This window comes from Solanum dulcamara, chromosome 11 (assembly GCF_947179165.1).
Source record: "Solanum dulcamara chromosome 11, daSolDulc1.2, whole genome shotgun sequence".
NCBI classification, from domain to species: Eukaryota; Viridiplantae; Streptophyta; class Magnoliopsida; order Solanales; family Solanaceae; genus Solanum; species Solanum dulcamara.
Window position 1 is genome coordinate 34935273 of NC_077247.1, and position 22800 is coordinate 34958072.

At 38.9% G+C, this 22800-nt stretch overlaps 1 protein-coding gene across 5 annotated transcripts; it reads left to right on the forward strand.

Moving 5' to 3' along the window:
- Positions 1–3740: 3740 nt before the first annotated feature.
- Positions 3741–14522, forward strand: LOC129875124 (protein RTE1-HOMOLOG). 5 transcript variants are annotated; one of them, XM_055950556.1, is made up of 4 exons: positions 3745–3852; positions 4051–4396; positions 13239–13525; positions 13756–14522. In XM_055950556.1, the coding sequence occupies exons 3-4, from the start codon at positions 13256–13258 to the stop codon at positions 14179–14181; spliced, it is 696 nt and encodes a 231-aa protein (XP_055806531.1). In that variant the 5' UTR covers positions 3745–3852; positions 4051–4396; positions 13239–13255; the 3' UTR covers positions 14182–14522. The 5 variants fall into 5 exon arrangements, with proteins under 5 accessions (XP_055806534.1, XP_055806531.1, XP_055806533.1 ...); XM_055950558.1 differs by having other exon boundaries at positions 4055–4396; XM_055950557.1 differs by lacking the exon at positions 4051–4396 and adding an exon at positions 12862–12940.
- The last annotated feature ends 8278 nt before the right edge of the window (positions 14523–22800 follow it).

The window sequence follows — 22800 nt, forward strand, 5'->3', positions numbered from 1 at the left end:
GCATAATATAGGCTAGATGACAAAGTTGGTAATTTTTCCAAAATATATTTCTGGGCCTGAGACACTCTTGGTTATACCAAGATATTTAATATTTATTTCATTTAGTGTCTCAACATGATATCCATTTCTGCGGATATCTTTAAAACTTAACAAGTTTCTTGGGGATTTAGAAGAAAATAATGCATCTTCTATAACAATTTTTGTTCCCTTAGGCAGAATTATAGTAGCTCTTCCGGAGCCTTCTATCATTTTTGAATTACCAGAAATTGTAGTAACATTAGCTTTTCTTCTAAGTAAATTGGAAAAATATTTCTCGTCTTTAAATATAGCATGGGTTGCTCCACTATCAATTACACAAATATTCTCGTAATTTATCATTGATCCAAACAAGATTTGAGGCATTTCCATATTTTCTTCACAAAGAAAGAAAGTAAATATTATAATTAATACATAATTTATTATACAAAATTTTATTTTATCACATGGATCTAGAAAAATACAAACATAATATTTAATACATACAACAACAAAGAGAATTGTTTAAATATTATCGGGCTTATCAACATTCATATTTACTTCTGAAAAATTAAAGAAATCAGCTACATCTAGATGCATGAGCTCAATATTGTCCTCAGAGATAAAATTTGTCTCTGGATTATTTTCTGTCCTCTTTAACGATGCCTGATATAGCTGAACCAGACGTTTTGACGACCGGCAAATCCGCGACCAGTGCCCCACACCTCCACATCTATGACATATTGTTTCTGAATTATTCTTCGGTAAAGCTTCTGACTTTTTACCCTGCCTTTTATATTGCTGGTTATTTCTCGGTGTCAGCCGAGCATCATGATTAAAATTTCTTCTTTGACTACGACTACGACCACGACCACGACTGGGGCCATGACCTCTTTCTCGTTGGTTAGAAATTGCCTGATTCACTTCAGGGAATGGCAAAGGACCAACGGGCCGACTATCATGATTTTTCATTAATAATTCATTATGACGTTCAGCAATAAGTAAGTGAGATAATAATTCAGAATATTTTGTAAAGCCTTTTTCGCGATATTGCTGCTGCAGGAGCATATTCGCGGGTGGAAATGTGGAGTATGTTTTTTCAAGTTTATTTTGTTCCGTGATTTCATCTCCGCATAAAGTTAACTGAGCTATAATTTGAAAAAAAGCAGAATTATATTCAGTTATATTTTTAAAGTCCATTAGTCTCAGATTTAACCAGTCATGACGTGCTTGTGGAAGCATGACCAACTTCAGGTGGTCATACCTTTTTTTAAAAATTTTCCACAATTTCAAGGGATCTTTTAATGTAAGATATTGTAATTTAAGACCCTCGTCAAGATGGTGGCGGAGGAAAATCATAGCTTTTGCACGGTCTTGATTAGATGCCTGGTTATCATCTTTGATGGTGTCTGCCAGACCCATCGATTCAAGATGAATTTAGGCATCTAGTGCCCATGAGGAGTAGTCTTTTCCAGAAATATCAAGAGCAGTAAATTCAATTTTGGAAATATTTGTCATTTTATAAAAATAAAATTTAATAAAACTCTTACCACTTTTGTTACCTTGAAAATTAGCCGGAGCCTCGTGCTGATAACGTGTTATAAAAATAACTAGCTTGACAAAATTAAGTAAAATTATTGAAAAAGAGATATTGAGGGAAACAGAACACAAGAGAGAAAGAGAGGAATTGCGTATATGTATTTCTGTTCTTCACCGTCTTACATTGCCAATTCATGGCAATGTATATATAGAAAAATTAGTGTTAGAAAATGATTAGTGGGCTGCCCATTTTTAGTGGGCCCCACTTTAATATAATATGTAGTGGACATTCTCCTTAATATGTGGACATTCCACTTAACACATATGACTTTTTAGGCCTTCTTGCCTCATCTCTATATTACTTTTCTTTTTCTTCCTTTTTCATTTTAGGGAATAGGATCGGAAATATCCTTAAATTATTTGAAATGAGCAAAAATGTCATTTATTTATAGTTTGGTTCAAAAATATCTTTGCCATCAATATTTTGGTTCAAAAATATCCCGATTATTATTTAATGGGTCAAAAATATCCCTATTGTTACTAAATGGATCAAAAATGTCATTTTCCGAATATATATATATATATATATATATATATATTTTAACATAACAAATCTTGTTCTTTATAAAAAATATTACTTTTAAGAAACTTTATTCTTGTTTTCTTTCTTTTTAAACCACTTTAAGTAATAAAAATGTAGAAAATTATTTTATTCTTCGTAATATCATTTTATCAATTAAAATAGAATAATTTCATATACTCTAAGTTTTAACGGATAATATATGTTATATTGATAAGATCATAATAAATCTATCATTAATTTTTATTCAAATAACGATAGAAAATAATTAAAATAAAATAAGAAATATTTTTATTATTTTTTTTCTAATTGAAGTAGAATAAACATTTGCTAATAAAAGAAATATTATTAGGAAAAAATTATGCTCAAAAAGAAAATAAATAATATATTTATTTGAAAAAGAGCATTTTTGACCACTTAAATAACAATAAGGACATTTCTGGACCAAAATATTGAAGGGGAGTTTTTGGACCAAACTATAAACGGAGAACATTTTTGTTCATTTCAAATAATTTAAGGACATTTTTGACCATTTTTCCCTTCAATCAATTCATTTCTCTCTCTTATGGCCTAGCTATGTTTAAAACTTTTGTATTTTCTATTTTATCTGTCTTAATTTATTAATACGTATAATTTTAAAGTTTAAATCAATATTTTAAAAGCAGGAATATGAAGTGAGACGTTTTATTTAGTATAGACTAGGCATAAACCTTGAAACTACATCCTATTAGATCATTAATTTTTTAATTATACTTTAATAAAACATTTTTTTATAGCAATCTATATACTGACACAAAAAATATAGAAACTACGTTGAAAGTTTAAAAAATGCATATAAATAAAATATCTAGTATATTTTTACTAGCATAAGCAATGCAATAGTGTTAAAAATTGTTATGAGATACAAATCAACTATATATTTAACTTTCAACAATTGAAAAATCACAATAGCTTTTATATGTTATATCTCCAAAAGTAAATAATAAATAAATGTATCATCAATAGGAGTGTGCATAAGTAAGTTTGATTTGACTTTTTATTAAAAAATAACTAAATTAATTATGTTGGTTTATTAAATTTATAAATTAAATCAAATCATCGTTGATTTTTTCGATTTAGATTTTAGTCAATTCTTTGATTATTTTTTTTTGGTTTTTTTGATTTTCGCTTTTATTTTTTATTTTGTTACAGTTAAACAATAATTGAAAAGGAGATCAAAACCTATGTGATGGACTAGAACTTAAAAACATTGACTTGTTTCTACAAAAAGGCTATAAAATATTTTCATTGAAATATGAATATGCTAAATTTATAAAATTAAAAACTACAGTCAAACTAAATACAAAACAGCATATTTACAAAATAGATTGTCAACTTCAATATGAAATCTATATATATATATATATATAGTTTGGTGCTGCTTTTTTTATTTATTAATACAAAATCAAATCAAGAGTGATCATATCTTTTTCAACACCAAATCAATCAAATTAAACCACAAGATTTTTTTCAATTTAACTTGATTTGTCCTTTCAATTTAACTTGTTACCCTAATTGTCAGTAAAGTTTAAAACATTTATTGTTTTGTCTTATTTTAAGTTGGGGAGAGGGTTTTTTTTCCTTCTCAATTTTGACATTCCTGATATTTTCTCAATTTCTTGTATTGTCTTCTTTTTCATTTTCAATTTGTTCTTCTCGGCTGCTGTTCGAATTTACAGGTTAGCTCCATCTTCAATTTTTGGCTAAAACTTCTTCTTGTTTTCCTTAATATATATATATATGTGTGTGATGATCTTTCTTCTTCAATTTAGAAGTTATTTTTTCAGTCTGATTTGATTTTATGCGGTGGAATATGAACTTCCTTATGTGTTTATTTTGTGCGGTTTTCTCTTCTTCTTTTTTTCTGGCAACCAAAGTCAGATTGCAGTTTTGGGGAATGTACACAAAGAAGAAGATCTTCAAGGCGAATTCGAGCAAACAGTCACAATATTTTCAATAACAATGTAAATCTAAGAATAGGCTCCAAATTAATAAGAATTCTTAGAATTGTAATTGTTGCCATCTTCCACAAACTTAATATCAACCAAATCAGTACCAAAATCCTTCCATGATGCCAATTTTATTTAAAGAAACCCCAAATTTATGAAAATATCCTGTGGGGAGGGGATAAGAGCTCAAGTGAGAGAGCAGTGAAGTCATTCTTGATTGTGCTGGACGGCTGGAGAAAGAGGAATGCATAGTACTTGGTGAAGGGAGTAGACAGTAATTTCTACAACCTTAACTATATAAGCCCCAAATTGGGCTTTGTTTGTGTAGTTGCTGTTGGGTTTACTATCTCTTTCCTTTTTGTGTCTCTTGGTATTTGGTATATACTGTTCCACTATCTCTTCCATTTCGATTCTGTAATTACTTGTTAAGTGCTAAATGATATCGTGTTGCTTGCCTGCGAAATGGAGTTAATGTAAAGAAAATGACTTTTCATTTTATTCTTGTACTCCGATGTTGGTCGCGTCTTCTGCTTCATCGGTGGAGTGAGTAGTGACCTCCAATGGGATACCTGTCGTGTCTAAGTGGGATCATGCAAAGCAATCTGTGTTAGTCCTAAAAAATTCAATTAATTTATTCTTGAGTTTCAGAGTCAATCTGATCCCCAGGTATACGAACAAGATCCCTTGCTCGAGTTCTTCCACGATTAATTCAGTGGCATCGGATTCCTTCAAGACTACGAAGTTTCTCCGGACTCAATATGTTTCTTCTTCAATCTTCTCTAAGATTGATTTGAGACCGACTATCATCAATTGAAGGTTAAGGTGGAGGATATTCCTAAGACGAATTTCTGAACCTGATACGTGCATTATGAGTTCTTGGCTATGTTCATCCTTTATGAACTTGATGAATGGAGTTTTCAGACCGTACTTGGATTCATTCATCATTATCTTCGTCAATGACATTTTGATATATTCCCATGGTAGGGACTAGGGAGGAGCAAAAGTAGCACTTGAGGATTGTGCTTCAAGTTTTAAAAGTGAAGCAACTTTATGCAAAGTTTTCATAGTGTGAGTTTTGACTCAATTCAGTGGTGTTCTAGGGACACATAGTGTCTGAAAATGGTATCATGGTAGATCGAAAGAAGATTGATACAGTTCGAGATTGGGCAAGACCAACTACCACCCACAGAGATTTGGAGTTTCATACGCCTTGAGGGTACTTCAAGCAATTTGTGGTGGGGTTTTCATCTATTTCATCTTCGTTGACCAAGATGACTCTGAAGACGTGTTTTTCAAATGGTCGGATGAGTGCATGGAGAGCTTTCAGAAGCTCCAGAGTTTATTGATCACAACTTTGATTTTGACATTACTTTTGGAGGAAGAAGGCTTTATTGTGATGCTTCACAGACTGGTCTTGGATGTGTTTTGATGCAAAAGAGCGAGATTATAGCATACAACTCGAGAAAATTGAAGGTCCACACCAATCATGATTTGGCTTTTGCAGTGATGGTGTTTGTATTGAAGATTTAGAGGTTCTGTCTCTATGGTGTGCATTGTGAAGTATTCATGTATCATCGCAACCTCCAATATAATATTCAATCAGAGAGACCTCAATTTGAGATAACGGAGAAGGTTGGAGTTCCTAAAAGACTATGACATAACTATTCTTGTTCATCCGAGCAAGGCCAATGTGGTAACATATACATTGAGTCAGAACGCAGTTAGTGGGAGTATGACCATTCTGCCATTGTTATCAGTGGGGCAATGTTCCTTTGGCAATGGACATTTACTCTTTGGCCAACAGTTTCGTAAGACTTGATATTTTGGAACTTGACAAGGTTCTAGCATGCGTGGAGGCGCGGTTATCTCTAATGAAGCAAATTAAAGCCCAACAATTTGAGGATGGGAAATTATTTATTATTCGGAACAAAGTGTTGCAAGTTAAGGGCAAAGAGGTGGTTCTAAATATTGAGAGTTTTTTAAGGGTCAATGGTCGTATTTGCTATGTTGCTTGGACAAATGTCGATAGGTGTGTGTTGGATCCTCCCAAATAAGTGCATTTTTGGAGGATCTGATATGAGTGCAACAATATTTTTGGAAAGTTCGAGCAACATAACGTATTGTGTTCCTCGGGCAGGTGGAGGCGGCTCATAGTTCTAGATACTCCATTTATCCGGAGCTACAAAGATGTATCGCAACTTCAAACTACATTGTTGGTGGTGTCGAATGAAGAGGCACATAGTTAAGTATGTGTTGCGGTGTTTGAATTGCCAACAAGTGAAATATGAGCACCAAAGACCTGGTGGTATGACTCAGAGGATGCCTATACTTGAGTGGAAGTGGGTGCGGATTTCTATGAACTCGTGGTAGGATTGTCAGAAACTTTGGGGAAGTTTGATGTTACTTGGATCATTGTTGATAGATTGATCAAGTTTGCACATTTCATATTGGTTCAGACTACTTACAATTCTGAGAAGTTAGTCAAGATCTACATCTTGGAGATAGTTCAATTGCATGGGGTGCCTATTTCTATCATTTCAAATCGGGTACACAATTTCCATTTCATTTCTGGCGGTCTATGTAGAAGGAGTTCGGTACTACTTCGAGCTTAGCACAACATTTCACCCACACGCTGACGGCCAGTCCGAGTAGACTATTCAGGTTCTGAAGGATATGTTGAGAGCATGTGTTATTGATTTTGGTGGCCGTTGGGACCAATTTTTCCCTTTGACGGAGTGTGCATACAACAACAATTACCATTCCAACATTGAGATGACTCCATTTAAGGCCTTATATGGTAGGAGATGTCGCTTTCTGATTGGTTGGTTTGATGCCTTTGAAATTAGGCCATGAGGTACAGACTTACTGGGAGATTTTTTGAATAAGGTCAAATTGATTCAGGAGAGACATTTCACGGCTCAGAGCAGGCAAAGAGTTATGCGGACTGGAAGGTTCGTAATGTGGAGTTCATGCTTGGTGATCAGGTTTTGCCGATGGTTTCACCCTTGAAGGGTGTGATGAGGTTCGGAAAGAAAGGCCAATTAAGGCCGAGATATATTGAATACTCTACATACATTTAAATAATGTGCAAGTGCCCAATGGCAGAGCTAGGAATTTATGCAAGGAATTTAAAATAAAATTACTAGAATGTCACACTTGAGATTTGAACTTGTGACCTAAAACAATTTTCGAACCCCCATTACCACTTTACTAGAATTTTCCGTTATGTCAAGGAGATTTATATAAGCCCCCCAAAAACAATGTTTTGCCCCTATTTGCGCAATATAATTTTCCCATATATAGGATTCAGTTGAACCCTCTGGCTCTATAGAGCTCCGCCCCTGTAAGTGCCTTAGAAGTTTGTACTCTTCCTAGTGCATTTGCACATTCTCTTATCACGTTCCGACTAGACCAGTAATTGTTATACCTGCTATTACTAAGGTCTATAAACACAGGAAGAAGTCTGAAAATAAGGCCTAAATATTGCTGCTTTATTTAGTTATTACTATGTATATGTATTTTTAGCAGTTACATAGAAGTTAAGATGGTTATTAAGGGAAGACAGGCACTTTATTCGGTAGGATTGAATTCTGTAGTTAAACTGGAGGATAAGGTTCCTCAAAATACCTTGGTTGTTGGGTGAATTATCATTCACAGATCTTATTGTAAACTTGTTCTATTTATTAGTAACAGTGCAGTGCGTTGTTATCTTTGTGTTGTGTTTGGAAATTTACAGCGTAAGGTTGGGGGAGTTTCTGGGTTCCTAACAAATTTGGTATCAAAGCCTTCATGGTTTCAACCAGAATGGAGGGAGGGTTGAAGGATTAGAGAAGACAATGAACGAAGTACAAGAGGAGATTGGTTCAGTACGTGATTATCTGGGGCAGTTACGAGACTGGATGCAGAAAAAAGATGAACGTGGCATTGAAATTCTTCAACATATGAAAGGAAAATCAACAGTTCAGGCAGATCCAATTACAGATGTGATGGATGGCAGAGAACAGCAACAATCGCAGAGATGATGGATTTCGCGAAGAAGTCCGGCGACAATTTCGTGATGAAATGCGTCCTAGAAGACTGGAACTGCCCTTATTCTCTGGTGATAATCCATATGGGTGGCTTAACAGAGCAGAGCGTTATTTTCATTTTAATGGCATTGACGACAAGGATAAATTGGAGGCAATTGCTGTTTGCCTTGAAGGTAGAGCCCTAAATTGGTTTCAATGTTGGGAGACAACAACTCCGATTGTCACATAGGATGTGTTTCGAGTAGCCATACTCCAACGATTTACTTAATCACAGTTAGGAAACTTATATGGGGTTTTGATTGGATTGCAACAAACTGGAAGTGTGGCCCAATACAGAGAAGATTTCAAATTACTTTCAGGTAGTTTGAAAGATGCTGATGATGAGGTTTTGATGGGAATTTTTATAAATGGCTTGAGAGAGGAGATCAAAGCAGAATTGCGTCTCACCAAGCTAGGAACTCTAACCCAGATTATGGACCAAAGCCAACGTATTGAAGAGAAGAATTGGGCTCTTAGCCAAGCTCACTTGCCAAGACATATGCGTATGGCGCTTTCAAGGGGTTCAATGCATTTTCTAATGACTGAAAATAGCCTAATAGGAAGTGTTACCAGTTCTCTCGTACGAGGAACAACAACACCCTTTCATTCTGCCCGTACAACAGTTACAAAAATACCACGACATTTTCAAGAGCAAAAGCGAGGAGAAACTATGCAACCAGGACCTGAAATTTCTGCAATTTGTGGAGGAGCATACAAAAGGCTATCTGATGCAGAGTATCAGGATAAATTAAGGAAAGGACTTCGTTTTTGCTGCGCTGAAAAATATGGCCCTAATCACCGGTGCAATTCAAAACAATTAAATCTGCTTATTGTTGCAGTAGAGGACGACGAAGATGGAGGCATTGAAGAGTATTCAGAAGAGATAATAAACGTAGGGATGGACCAACTAAGTGTTCAAAGACAACCGGAGTCACAAAAGTTAATGGAGTTATCTTTGTACTCTATAGCAGGGTTTACCACAAAGAAATCCTTTAAGCTATGGGGAACAATACTGGGAAAGAAGGTTATCGTGTTGATTGATAGCGGTGCATCAACAAATTTTATATCTCGCGCAGTGGCTGAAGAATTAAGGTAGCAAACAGAAACTAAGCCGTTTGTGGTGGAAGTGGGAAATGGACAGCAAGTAAGAAGCAGGGGAAGATGCAAAGAAGTTGAATTGTGGATTGATAAATTGCATATAACACAGGATTATCTCCTTTTTAATTTGGGCAGTGCCGATGTGGTGTTAGGATTAGAGTGGCTGGAAACCTTGGGGGATATTCAAGCTAACTAGAACCTTGACATTGAAATTTGAAGTAGGAGGGCAAACACAAGTCGTTCGAGGAATCCCTCATTGTCCAAATCAGTGGCTTCACTTAAAACTTTGTTTAAAGCCTTGCAAGTAGATGGAGAAGGGCATTGTGTTGATCTGAATGAGTTACTGCAAGGGAAGAACAAGAGAATATGGATTTGCAGCAACTACTGGAAGAATTTGGAACTTAATTTGAGGAATTCAAAGGGCTGCCACCCAGTAGAAGTCATGACCATGCTATACGACTTAAAAAAGGATCTAGTCCACCAATATTCGTCCATATTGTTATCCTCATTACCAAAAAAATGAGATTGAGCGAATAGTACGGGAAATGCTAGTAGTTGGTATCATCCCACGAAGTACTAGTCCTTTTTCTAGTCCAGTGTTGCTAGTTCGCAAAAAAGATGGTAGTTGGCGATTTTGTGTGGATTATCGAGCCCTTAATAAGATAACGGTTCCTAATAAATTTCCAATTCCAGCAATCGATGAGTTACTAGATGAGCTTGGGGATGCCACTATATTTTCGAAATTGGATCCAAGATCAGGATACCATCAAATCCGTGTTTACAAGGAGGATGAAGCAAAAACAACTTTCTGTACACATGAAGGCCACTATGAATTTTTGGTCATGCCATTTGGATTGTCTAATGCTCCATCTACTTTTCAAGCCTTGATGAATGAGATATTTCAGCGTTTCTTACGTAAGTTTGTATTGGTCTTTTTTGATGACATATTAGTTCATAGTACAGATTTTCCTACTCACATGGATCATTTGCGGGAGGTGCTACAAATTTTAAAACTTCATAACTTAGTTGTCAATCGGAATAAATGTCATTTTGGACGACAACAACTGTAGTATTTGGGTCATATTATTTCTGCAAGTGGAGTCGCGACTAGTCCTGCCAAAATAACAAGCATGGTTAATTGGCCAAGTCCAAAAGATGTTAAAGGCTTGCGGGGATTTTTGGGACTCACCGGTTACTATAGGATGTTTGTTCGTGACTATGGAAAAATAGCCAGGCCACTCACACACAACTGCTGAAGAAAGATGCTTTTCACCAGAATAAAGAAGCTCAATTAGCTTTTGATTCTCTTAAGGAAGCCATGGTCAGTTTGCCGGTTTTGGCACTACCAGATTTTAACAAGGTGTTTGTGGTTGAGACAGATGCTTCAGGGTTAGGGATTGGTGTTGTCCTAATGCAAGAAGTTCATCCTATTGCTTTTCTTAGCCAAGGACTTTCAATTCGAGCTCAATCTAAATCAGTATATGAGAGGGAGTTAATGGCCATAGTTTTTGTTATCCAAAAGTGGCGTCATTACTTGATGGGTCGATATTTCATTATACGAACTGATCAACAAAGTCTCCAATTTCTCATGGACCAGCATGTTATGGCAGAAGAGCAACAAAAATGGATCACCAAGTTGATAGGATTTGTTTTTGAGATTCAATATCGCCCAGGTTGTGAAAATAAGGCAGCTGATGCCTTGTCCCGTCAATTTCATTTCATGCCTTTTTCTATTTTATGCAGCAATACCTTAGATGACCTTTCCGCAGACATTCATCAAGACTACCAACTCCGTCAGTTGACACAAGATTTACTCCAAGATCCAACTTCACGACCGAATGATGCTCTAAAAAATGGCTGCCTAATTTTCAAAAATCGGTTGGTGATTCCTCGATCGTCATTACACATTCCTATGCTCCTTAGGGAATTTCACTCCTCACCTACAGGAGGTCACTCGGGGTTTTTTCGGACATACAAACGCAGTTCACAAGTGTTGTATTGGAATGGGATCAAAAGGGATGTACAAAACTTTGTGGCGAGTTGTGAAGTTTGCAAGCAGAATAAGTATGAAGCCCTTAGTCCTGCTGGCTTGCTGCTACCATTACCTATTCCTACTCAAGTTTGGGATGATATTGCTATGGATTTCATCAGCGGGTTGCCAAAAGCAATGGGACACGATACTATACTTGTTGTGGTAGACCATTTCACTAAATATAGCCATTTTCTTCTCTTATCTCACCCATATACAGCAAAGAGTGTAGCTGAATTGTTTGTTCATGAGATTGTACGTTTGCATGGGTTTCCCAAATCTATTGTTTCTGACCGAGATCGGGTTTTTGTCAGCTAATTTTGGCAAGAATTATTCAAGTTGTCCGGTACTAGCCTCAAATTGAGCTCAAGATATCACCCTCAAACGGGTGGTCAAACTGAGGTTGTCAACCGCTCCTTGGAAACTTATTTGCGTTGTTTTGCAGGAGCACATCCAAAACAATGTCCAAGATGGATTTCCTGGCTGAATTTTGGTTCAATACCACTTACCATGTTTCCACCAAGATGACTCCTTTTAAAGCTTTATATGGAGAGATCCTCCCTCCTTGTTGCGGTTCACTGAAGACATTTCTACTGTTGAAGAGGTCAACCAGCAGCTTGCTGCTCGTAACACTATTTTAGATGAACTCAAAGCTAATTTGACCCATGCTCAAGCTCAAATGAAAGTTTATGCTGATGCTAAGCGCCGTGAAGTTGTGTTCCAGCTTGGTGATTTGGTTTATCTTCGCTTGAAACCTTTCAAGCTTCGTTCACTTGCTACGAAGGTTAATGAGAAGTTAAGCCCTCGTTACTATGGGCCATATACTGTCTTGAGCAAAATTGGTGAGGTTGCTTATCGCCTTGATTTACCCTCTCATTCACGGATGCACCCCATATTCCATGTTTCTTGGCTAAAGCGTGCTGTGAAGGATTTGATTCCAGTTCAACAACTCCCTCCTTTCTTGTCTAAAGATCTGGAAATGCTAGTACAACCTGAAAGTGTGATAGATTGTCGGACACTTTTGAATGGATTCCAAGAGGTTTGATTAAGTGGAAGGACTTGCCTGACTTTGAGAACACTTGGGAACCCTATGAAGTTATTGATGCTCAATTTCCTCATTTTCACCTTGAGGACGAGGTGAAACTCGTTGGGGCGGGTATTGTTAGACGTGCTGTTACTAAGGTCTATAAACGCAGGAAGAAGTCTGAAAATAAGGCCTAAATATTACTGCTTTATTTAGTTATTACTATGTATATGTATTTGTAGCAGTTACTTAGCAGTTACATAGAAGTTAAGATGGTTATTAAGGGAAAACAGGCAGTTTATTCTGTAGGATTGAATTCTGTAGTTAAACTGGAGGATAAGGTTCCTCGAAATACCTTGGTTGTTGGGTGAATTATCATTCACAGATCTTATTGTAAACTTGTTCTATTTATTAGTAACAGTGTAGTGTGTTGTTATCTTTGTATTGTGTTTGGAAATTTACAGTGTAAGGTTGGGGAGTTTCTGGGTTCCTAACAGTAATACAATTTTTACCTTTGCTAGATCAAAAAGAGGGTTTAATGGAATAGCTGAATTGGGAACTCATTTGGTGCTTCAGGCTAGTGCTAGTGATGCCTTGCAGGTTGTTTTGACTTATTTGAGATAATTAGCTGAAGACTTCCTTGAACATAGCCAACTTTTCAAGCATGTTACATCTTTTGTTGCTGGGAATGTGGGGAAATGTATCTATTAAGCTTATGAAATGTCAAAGCTATTTTTCTTTTCTGTCTTGGGCAGTGTTGATTTGTTTTTGAGATGGAAACTGATTTTGCTATGTGAGATTTGATTTTGGATAGTGTAGGCCATAGTTGAAACTGGATATACACTATCGCAATCGTATATGAATCATAATATTTTTGGTTGTTTTGTTCTTGTGCTAGTTATTTAAGCTCTGGTCATGGTTCCTGAGGTAGATCCAGATCATGCTCTGATGATTGAAGAAAATTATCCGAATCCAATGTTAATTGATCCAAACAGAGATCGCTTTCCGTGCTGCATTGTATGGTCACCACTTCCTGTCCTGTCTTGGTTTATCCCTTTTATTGGGCATATAGGGATTTGTAGGGAGGACGGCGTGATCTTGGACTTTGCAGGGCCAAACTTTGTTTCTGTTGACAATTTCACATTTGGGGCACCAACTCGCTATTTCCAAGTAAGCAGAGAGCAGGTATGTCTGCTGGCTCTAACTGGGTTTGTTTCTGTTAAGGACTTCCTTACTCTAATCAAACTGTCACTGGCTTGTTGTGCGCTTGTTCTTGGTTCTACCTGCAGATTTTCCATCCAAGCAGATCTACTAACTTTTATTATGTGATTGAGTAGGATTCATTGATTTTGCTATTTGTTTTGGTTGGTCCTAATGCATCTTCACTTTGTTTTCATCGCTTTTATGGCCGACAGTGCTGCTGCCTTTCTCCTTATTCAGCTGAACCTATGGGTGAATATGTCGAGAACCATGATGAATCTGGAAGCAATATTGACACGTGGGAATCTGCCTTAAGGAAGAGCATTCAAGAATTCCAACACCAATCTTACAGCATTTTCACTTGCAACTGCCACTCTTTTGTAGCTAATGGTTTGAACAGGCTGGGGTTTCATGCTGGTGGATGGAATGTAGTCAACCTGGCCATTTTCATTTTTCTCAAGGGACATTGGATAAATAAAACAGCTATGGCTAAAACCTATTTACCGCCTCTCATTGTGCTTGGATTAGGACTCATTTTTGGAGGAGGGACTTTTCTTACTTACCTGATGATTTTCACGTTTGTTCTTATTGGTTGGTTTCTCCTGGGCACATACTGTTTCAAGAAGTTGATCCATGTGTAGTCAGTTACTTGGGATTATTTGACTCGTATAGTCTTAGCACTTGTAATTTTGGACATGATACAAGCAACTTTAGTTGATATACTCAAATGTCTTAGAGCTGGTAACTTCAAGTTCTGTATATGTCAAAGATGCTCAGTTAGAAAAGCTGGCGTCAGTTCCTTTTGAAAGATTTTTGAAAGTGCAGCTGTTTCATGTTCCATTGAGACATGATGTAGGAGAGGCTTGAACTTATGGGATGTCCCAGCAGAGACAAGAAGCTTGATTTTTTCTCCAAGGAAAATAAAAAGAAACGTGAAAATTGTATTTTTGGTGGGTATCTTAATCTAGAATTCTGTTGTTGTTGTTGTTGTTGTTTTAACTTAGTCGTTCAACATATTGTTATTGTGGCATCTGACTGCACCCAGAGAGCTTCCCAGAAGCATTCTCACATGGAAATGAGTTGATATTGGCGAGAAATTGTTTGAGCAATATTACTGCTAAATGCTAATGGTTCCTCCAAATACTTGAATAGTCTTTCATTTGGTGGAAAAAGTTCAAAGCTAACACAGTTTGAAGGTAGAGTATATGGACTATAACTAGACTCTTTTTAAGTGAAGGTTAAATGTATTTCATTCAATATTACAACATATACAGTGAAATATCACTAAGTCGGGTTTGTGCAGGATTAAGTGTACATGGACCTTACAACTACCTCGTGAAGGTAGACCGACTGTTTTTGAAGGACCCTTAGTTCTAGTGCATCAAACACAAGTAAAAAATAGGAGAAAAACAATGAAGAAAGCATAACAGTCAATAAAAAAAATAGTGTAAAGTCAACAAAAAAGAATAATAGCAATAACAAAATATTGTAATAATCAAAATGCAAAGTTATGACTAGTACCGCCAAAAGCATTAGCAAGCCTAAATCTTCGCAAGACAAAACAACACTTTACCCCTACTAACCTTCTAGCATAATACACGATCGCCACTCCTTCCCATCTACAGTTATATACTCGGTAATATGAAGTTGTGCCATGTCATGTGTAATCACTTCTTCCCAATACTTTTTCGACCTACCTCTACCCCTCCGCGTACCCTCAAAACCTAGCCTCTCAGACCTCCTTACTTGGGTGTTTGCGCATCTCCTCTTTACATTTCCAAACCATCTCAATCTCGCTTTCCTCACCTTGTCCGCTACAGAGGCGGTCACTTCCACCTTCTCTCGAAAAGCCTCATTCTTAAATTTGTCGCTATTAGTATGCTCATATATCCATCTCAGCATTCACATTTCCGCAACATGCATTTTCTGAACATATGAGTTCTTGACTAGCCATCACTTCTTCCATACGACAAGGAGGGTCTTACGATCACTCTGTAAAACGTTACCTTCTTATCACACAAGACTTCAAATCCAAGATACTTAAAACTTTCTCTTAAAAATATTGTGTGTGGCAAGCCTTACTTCAGCTTACGCAACACAATAGTTGTAGTTTGGCGGATGATGAATGCTTCATTCAATAACAAAGCATCATTTTTTCCCTATCTTTTAGTGTGATAGATTAATTAGTTGTAGTTGGCGGGTATCCTTCAGTTTGATCTTCCATTGTAAGGAGTAAGGAAGCAGTAGGTCCTTCCTCCTCCTCCTCCATATCATCATTGTGGAATCTCCAAACAATGTATACAACAATTCAAAATGGTTGTTCGGATATTATTTGAGGCTAACTACCATTATTGAAGCCTCTAGTCAGAGTTGAACAAAACCCCCAAAACTAACTTGAACAATGATCCAAAAATCCCTCAACTATTTCTCATCTTAGTCTTATTTTGAACTCTGTTTTGATTTTCTAATGTGGGTCCTAAAGAGGATTTGGGAAGGTAAAACTTTGGAAGAAGAAGAAGCTAAAATTACACTAATGTTTAATGGTTGATTTGCACTTTTCCGCTATTTTTTTATTGGTCTTTAATTTTTATTCTTTGTAATAAAAAATAAATAAATTGTGGGCCATAAATTTATCTATTATAATATTCCATAAATTATGTTTGAACATGTGTTTTCAGTAAATTTTAAAGTGACAAAAAATAAATTGCAATCACAAAAAATAGTGCTGGCAAGAATAATATTTTATTGATAAATAGCTCAGGTACAATTATGTTCTTACCTTAATTCTTTTCTCTGAATTTTCTTAATGATTCGAGAGCCGTTAGTAGCGTATTTTTTGTATTAAGATGATTTAGATTTGATCTTCATTGTGATTTGAGTGCCAACAATCAACTAGTTAGGATGATTTGAACTTGATCTCCATGAAATGATTTGTGGATCTTCTTGAAGTATTTGATTATCAAGAAGAACTTGACATATTTTGATCTGAATAATTCATGAATTTGTGAAATTTTCAATATGTCTTTTCAAGAAAATATAATGTGATTTATATAGGCATGAATTAAGATCTAAGATAGATTAGCCTCCAAAAAATCCTAACTGAAATCAAACACGTTTTTTAAAATCCCACAAAATTTTAATGTCTAAAATATGATTTCAATTTCTAAAAAACTTATACTTTGCGCATAAATTTGATATTGCTAAAAAGGCAAAAATTTTAGACCAACCCATTTTAAAAAAGGAGCAATTTTGGTCATAAGAAAAAGGAACAATTTTATGATTTTTAATTAGTGATCGATCATGTTTTAAATAGTAACCGCCAGAAGTGGAAATTTACGCAAATAGCACGTCTATGGTACATTTTTTTTAAGTCTATTCAAATAGAAACCTGTCTGTAATAAGAATTAATTTAACTTATTTTTATCTTAAAAAATATGTTGTCAAGCTTCTGCAGTTTATTTTTTTAAGGGAAAAATGGGCAAACAGCCACTTTTAACACTTCAAGTAAACATAAGTCAAAAAATTATGTTTGATCGAATAAATTATTAATGAAATACAAAAAAAATTATAATCTATTTTTCTTGAACCCCAGAACAATTCTTCGGGTGAGTACTCAATAAATCTCTCACTATGTGATAACCTACAAGCCCCACAAAAAATTTAAATCGCATTAGACAAATTCTATGCGATAAATTCGACTCAGAAGATATCAAGAGGAGATCGATCCCTAGTCATCCGTGTGATGATATAATGTAGAAAAAATTATATAAATGTACTATATTAAGAAAATATTTACTATTTATAGTAATAATAATTTTTTTCACTGAACACTTATAATACAATTATAATACATATTAGCAAGAATAATTTATAAAACTCATATAATACAAGTTTTATTCATGGATAATATATTTATCACATATTTTAATACACTTATAATACATTGTGTCAATTTCTTACCAAACAAGTATAATATATTTTAAAACACTTATAATACATTTATATTGCATGCAAATTCACTTTTAATACATGACAGATATATCATAATATTGCTATAAATGATAATAAATAAAAAATATCGCTAGAATCAGTAATTATTTATTAAAAAGTGTTTTTCATAGTAATTTTTCCTATAATGTATTTATTACATAATTAATTTTAAAACAGTTTGTTTAAATTTAATTATCAGTTAAAACTTTAAAATGGAGCGACATGTTATGGCCCGCCACTTGACCTTGAAGAAGGTAGAAGAATCTAGAGTCTTGGAGAGGTTAGTGGAAGACTCTAGATCCTTATAGAAACTTGTAGAGAAGTCTTGAAAGACTTAGAATTCTCTAGAGTGTGTAGAGAATTCTAGAGAGGGACTTCTTTGTAAATATGGAGGGACTTGTATAACAATTTTTATTTACACTTGAGCCCCTTAGGAGTAGTATAAATAGAGGGGGCATTCATTTGTAACAACCCATCAAGCAATCAAGCATTCTTCCAAAGCAATACAAAAGTCTTCTTCATAAAAGCTCTCTTGTCTTTCTTGCAATCTAGCATTCCCTTAGCGATCTAGTCTTAAAGGCTTACTTGAGCTTACAAGATCGTGAAAGATTCGTGAGTAAGTTGCCAAGTGCCGCACGAAAGTCTTAGTGTGAAGTCTAAGACCGTGACAACGTGGTATCAGAGCGAGGTTCTACTAAGGGATATGACAAGTGAGGGAGACATCAACGCCACTACCGCCACCAACGTCAAGCAAGATGTTGGAAGGAAGCACCGCAAGGGAAAGAAAAACTCTAAGAGAAATGAGGAGGTGCCGCTGGAGCCTACACCAAGCGAGGCCCTAACATCCTACTCACCCTCGGCCACTGAGGTGAGTGATGATGAGCGAGGCGAGGAGCCCGTGGACGTCACACTCGGCATGGAGTGGATTGCAAGGGTGGATGCTGCCCGGCAAGCAGTGGAGATATTAGGCAAGCGCTTGAACAAGGTCGACGGCAAGTTTAAGTCTCTAGAGGAGTTCACCCTTGAGGAGAACGACAACATCCGGAAGGAGTTGGAGGTGCACAAGGCTGCCGAGTACGAGATGAAGGAGGTAATCACTTCCTTGGAGTGTCGGCTCATGGACGCGCTAAGCACGATGGAGACCATGAAGGCCGAGATGGCAGCACTCAAAGGAGACATAGGTGCTGGGAGATGCATGACGTCCAGTACGGACCGGAAGGCCAAGATTGAGGCTCCCAAGCCACCAATGTTCAAAGGTGCCCGTGATGCACAAGAGGTGGAGAACTTCCTTTGGCACTTGGAGAATTACTTCAAGTGTAACAAAGTGAAGAGCGACGAGACGAGGATCAACACAACCGTGCTATACCTTTCGGAGATGGCCATGTTATGGTGGAAGCGCAAGGAGTCCGAGATCGGGAAGGGTCTATGCACCATCAACACCTGGGAGCAGTTCCGGGATGAGTTCAAGAAGGCCTTTTTCCCCAACAATGTCATCTATGAGGCCAAACGCAAGTTCTGGGAGCTGAAGCATACGGGTAGCATACGGGCCTATGTGAAAGAGTTCACTACCCTTACGCTTCAAATCCCCAACCTTACAGATGAAGATATGCTCTTCCACTTCATGGATGGGTTGCAGAGTTGGGCCAAGACGGAGTTGGAGTGCCGTCAAGTCAGCACCATCGATGAGGCCATCACCCAAGCCGAAGCCCTGACAGACTTTAAGTATGACAGGCATGACAGGGGTAAGGGCAAAGAAACAAGGAGTAGTCATGCCAAAGGTGGGGGAGATCGTGGCAAAGGAAAAGAGCAACACCCTCCACCCAGGAGCTATGATTCCAACAAGTCCGACGGTAGGAGGTTCGGGCAACAAGGCTACGCCGAGAGAAAGGAGCAGACCACGAAGAGCAGCGGCTGCTACATATGTGGAGGTCCTCACGGCTATGCTAGATGTCCGGAGATGAAGAACCTTGGTGCCATACTGCGGGAGCGAAAGGACAAGGAAGTGGACCAAGGGCAGGGTTCGGACACGACTCAGCTAGGCATGATCGGGCTATGTGGAGCCATCGCGAAGCAAGCTGAGAAGGCGGGGGATTATTCGGCCCAGTATGTTGACATATCCATCAACGGACGACCAGCTCGTGCCATGATGGATTCTGGAGCAGAAGCCAACATCATGACCAAGACGGCGACAGCAAGGTTGGGGCTAAGTTATGGGCCAAGCAACACCCACCTGAAGACGGTCAATGCCCCATTGACTCCCGTGTGCGGAGTCTCTCATGGAGTGGACATCACGTTGGGCAAGTGGCAAGGTAAGACAAGCTTCACTGTCGCCCCCTTAGATATCTTTGATATCATCCTTGGACAGGAGTTCTTCCAACGGTACCATACGATGATCGATCCCTACCTCCAACAACTCTTAGTGATGGAGCGAGAGGGACCCTGCATGGTACCTCTAGTCAAGATGCCAAAGAAGGAAGGACAAGCCCACCTGTCGGCCATGCAACTCGTGAAGGGCCTAAAGAAAGGGGAGCCGACGTTCGTAGCCACCATTGCGAGCTTGGATGAAGGCAATGGTGCTAAGGAGACATTGCCACCTTGCATAGAGAAGGTGCTTAAAGAAAACAAAGATGTGATGCCCGAAGAGTTGCCAAGACACCTACCTCCAAGGCGCGAGGTAGACCACAAGATCGAGCTGGAGCCAGGAGCAAGGCCGCCCGCATACCCACCATACCGCATGGCTCCACCCGAGTTAGAGGAGCTGAGAAAGCAGTTGAAAGAGCTCCTCGAGGCCGGTCATATCCGTCCATCCAAGGCACCTTATGGCGCGCCAGTGTTATTTCAAAAGAAGAAGGATGGCTCGTTGCGCCTATGCATAGACTATCGGGCACTCAACAAGGTGACCGTGAAGAATAAGTATCCCATCCCGCTCATTGCCGACTTGTTTGATAGACTTGGACAGGCCAAGTACTTCACTAAGGTGGATCTAAGAAAGGGCTACTACCAGGTACGCATAGCGGAGGGAGATGAACCAAAGACAACATGTGTGACGAGGTACGGAGCTTACGAGTGGTTGGTAATGCCCTTCGGCCTAACCAATGCACCCGCCACCTTTTGCACATTAATGAACAAAATCTTCCACCCCTACTTAGATCGGTTCGTAGTAGTCTACTTGGATGACATAGTCATCTATAGCAACACCTTGGATGAGCACGTGGAGCATCTAAAGAAAGTATTCCAAGTCTTGCGCGAGAATGAGCTTTTTATCAAGCGGGAGAAGTGCGAGTTCGCCCAACCTGAAGTGCACTTCTTGGGATATGTTATCAGCCAGGGAGAGCTACGGATGGACGAAGCAAAAGTTCGGGCCATCAAAGAGTGGGAGGCGCCCACAAAGGTAACCAAACTTAGATCTTTCCTCGGACTTGCTAACTATTATCGCAGGTTCATAAGCACCTACTCCGCTAAAGCCGCTCCACTTACTGAGCTATTGAAGAAGAATAAGCCATGGGTTTGGAGCGAGGAGTGCAAGGAGGCCTTTGAAGACCTCAAGGCTGCCGTGACAGAGGAGCCGGTCCAAGCGTTGCCTGACTTCTCCAAGACATTCGAAGTGCATACGGACGCCTCTGACTATGCCATTGGAGGAGTATTGATGCAAGAGAGGCACCCTATCGCCTTCGAGAGCCGCAAGCTGAACGAGACAGAACGGCGGTACACCGTGCAGGAGAAGGAGATGACAACCATCGTCCATTGCCTACGCACGTGGAGACACTACTTACTTGGCTCCAAGTTCTTAGTCAAGACCGACAACGTGGCCACTAGCTACTTCCAGTCACAAAAGAAACTCACCCCGAAGCAAGCTAGGTGGCAAGACTTCTTGGCTGAGTTCGACTATGAGCTGGAGTACAAGCCGGGCAAAGGTAATGTTGTGGCCGATGCCCTTAGCAGGAAGTTCGAGCTGGCGGCCGTCACTACAACACATTGCGACATCCAGGATGCAATCAAGGATGGTCTGCAGCATGACCCAGAGGCAAAGAAGCTTATGGAGTTAGCCGTTCAGGGCAAGACAAGGCGCTTCTGGGTAGAAGATGGACTCTTGCTTATCGCCAGGCGAAGGATCTATGTGCCGAAATTCGGAGCTATCAGGCGATGAATCATGAAAGAAAGTCATGACACCTTGTGGCCGGACATCCAGGGCAGCATCGCACAAGGGCACTGATTGAGGCGATTTACTACTGGCCACGTATGCGGGATGATATTGAATGCTATGTGCAGACTTATCTTGTGTGCCAGCAAGACAAAGTAGAGCAGCGCCAACCAGGAGGACTCTTGGAGCCCCTGCCCGTAGCGGAGCGTCCATGGGAGAGCGTGACCATGGACTTCATCACATGCTTACTAAAGTCCGACGGGTACGGGACAATTATGGTCGTGGTGGACAGGTTCTCCAAGTATGCCAGCTTCATGCCCGCCACGGCAGGTTGCACTGCCAAGGAGGCTGCCAGACTATTTTTCAAGAATGCGGTGAAGTATTGGGGATTGCCGAGACACATCATTAGTGACAGAGACCCACGCTTCACCGGGAACTTTTGGAGAGAATTGTTCGAAATTCTTGGCACGAAATTACATTTCTCCACTAGTTTCCACCCGCAGACAGACGGTCAAACGGAGCGAGTCAATGCCTTGTTGGAGTGCTACTTGAGGCATTTTGTGAGCTCCCATCAGAAGGATTGGGCGAGACTACTGGACGTAGCCCAATTCTCATACAACCTACAGCGGAGTGAGGCCACAAGGCGGACACCATTCGAGCTAGCCACAGGCCAGCAGCCACAAACTCCACATTCACTACCAGCCGCATTCGAGGGCAAGAGTTTGGGGGCCTATCACATGGCCAAGGGCTTTGAGGAGCAGCTCGACACTGCCAAGTCTTATTTGGACAAGGCAGCAAAGAAGATGAAGAAGTTTGCCGACCGCAAGCGTCGTCCCACGGATTACCAAGTTGGAGACATGGTCTTGGTCAAGTTCAACCCCAGGCAATTCAAGGCGTTGCGAGGCATGCATCAAAAGTTGATGCAAAAGTACGAGGGCCCATTCAGGATCGTTGCCAAGGTTGGCAAGATCTCTTACAGGTTGGAGCTACCACCGCATCTTAAGGTTCATCCAGTCTTCCATGCCAGCGTCCTCAAGCCATACCATGAGGACAAGGATGATCCTAGCCGAGGAGAATCAAGTCGGGCGCCACTCACAATTACTGCCTCCCATGATCGAGACATCGAGGC

Excerpts from the sequence above, each read along its gene's own strand:
- LOC129875124 (XM_055950556.1), top strand. The coding sequence starts at position 13,256 with ATGGTTCCTGAGGTAGATCCAGATCATGCTCTGATGATTGAAGAAAAT. Across the intron at positions 13,526-13,755 it reads TCCAAGTAAGCAGAGAGCAG|TGCTGCTGCCTTTCTCCTTA; the intron begins GTATGTCTGCTG and ends TATGGCCGACAG.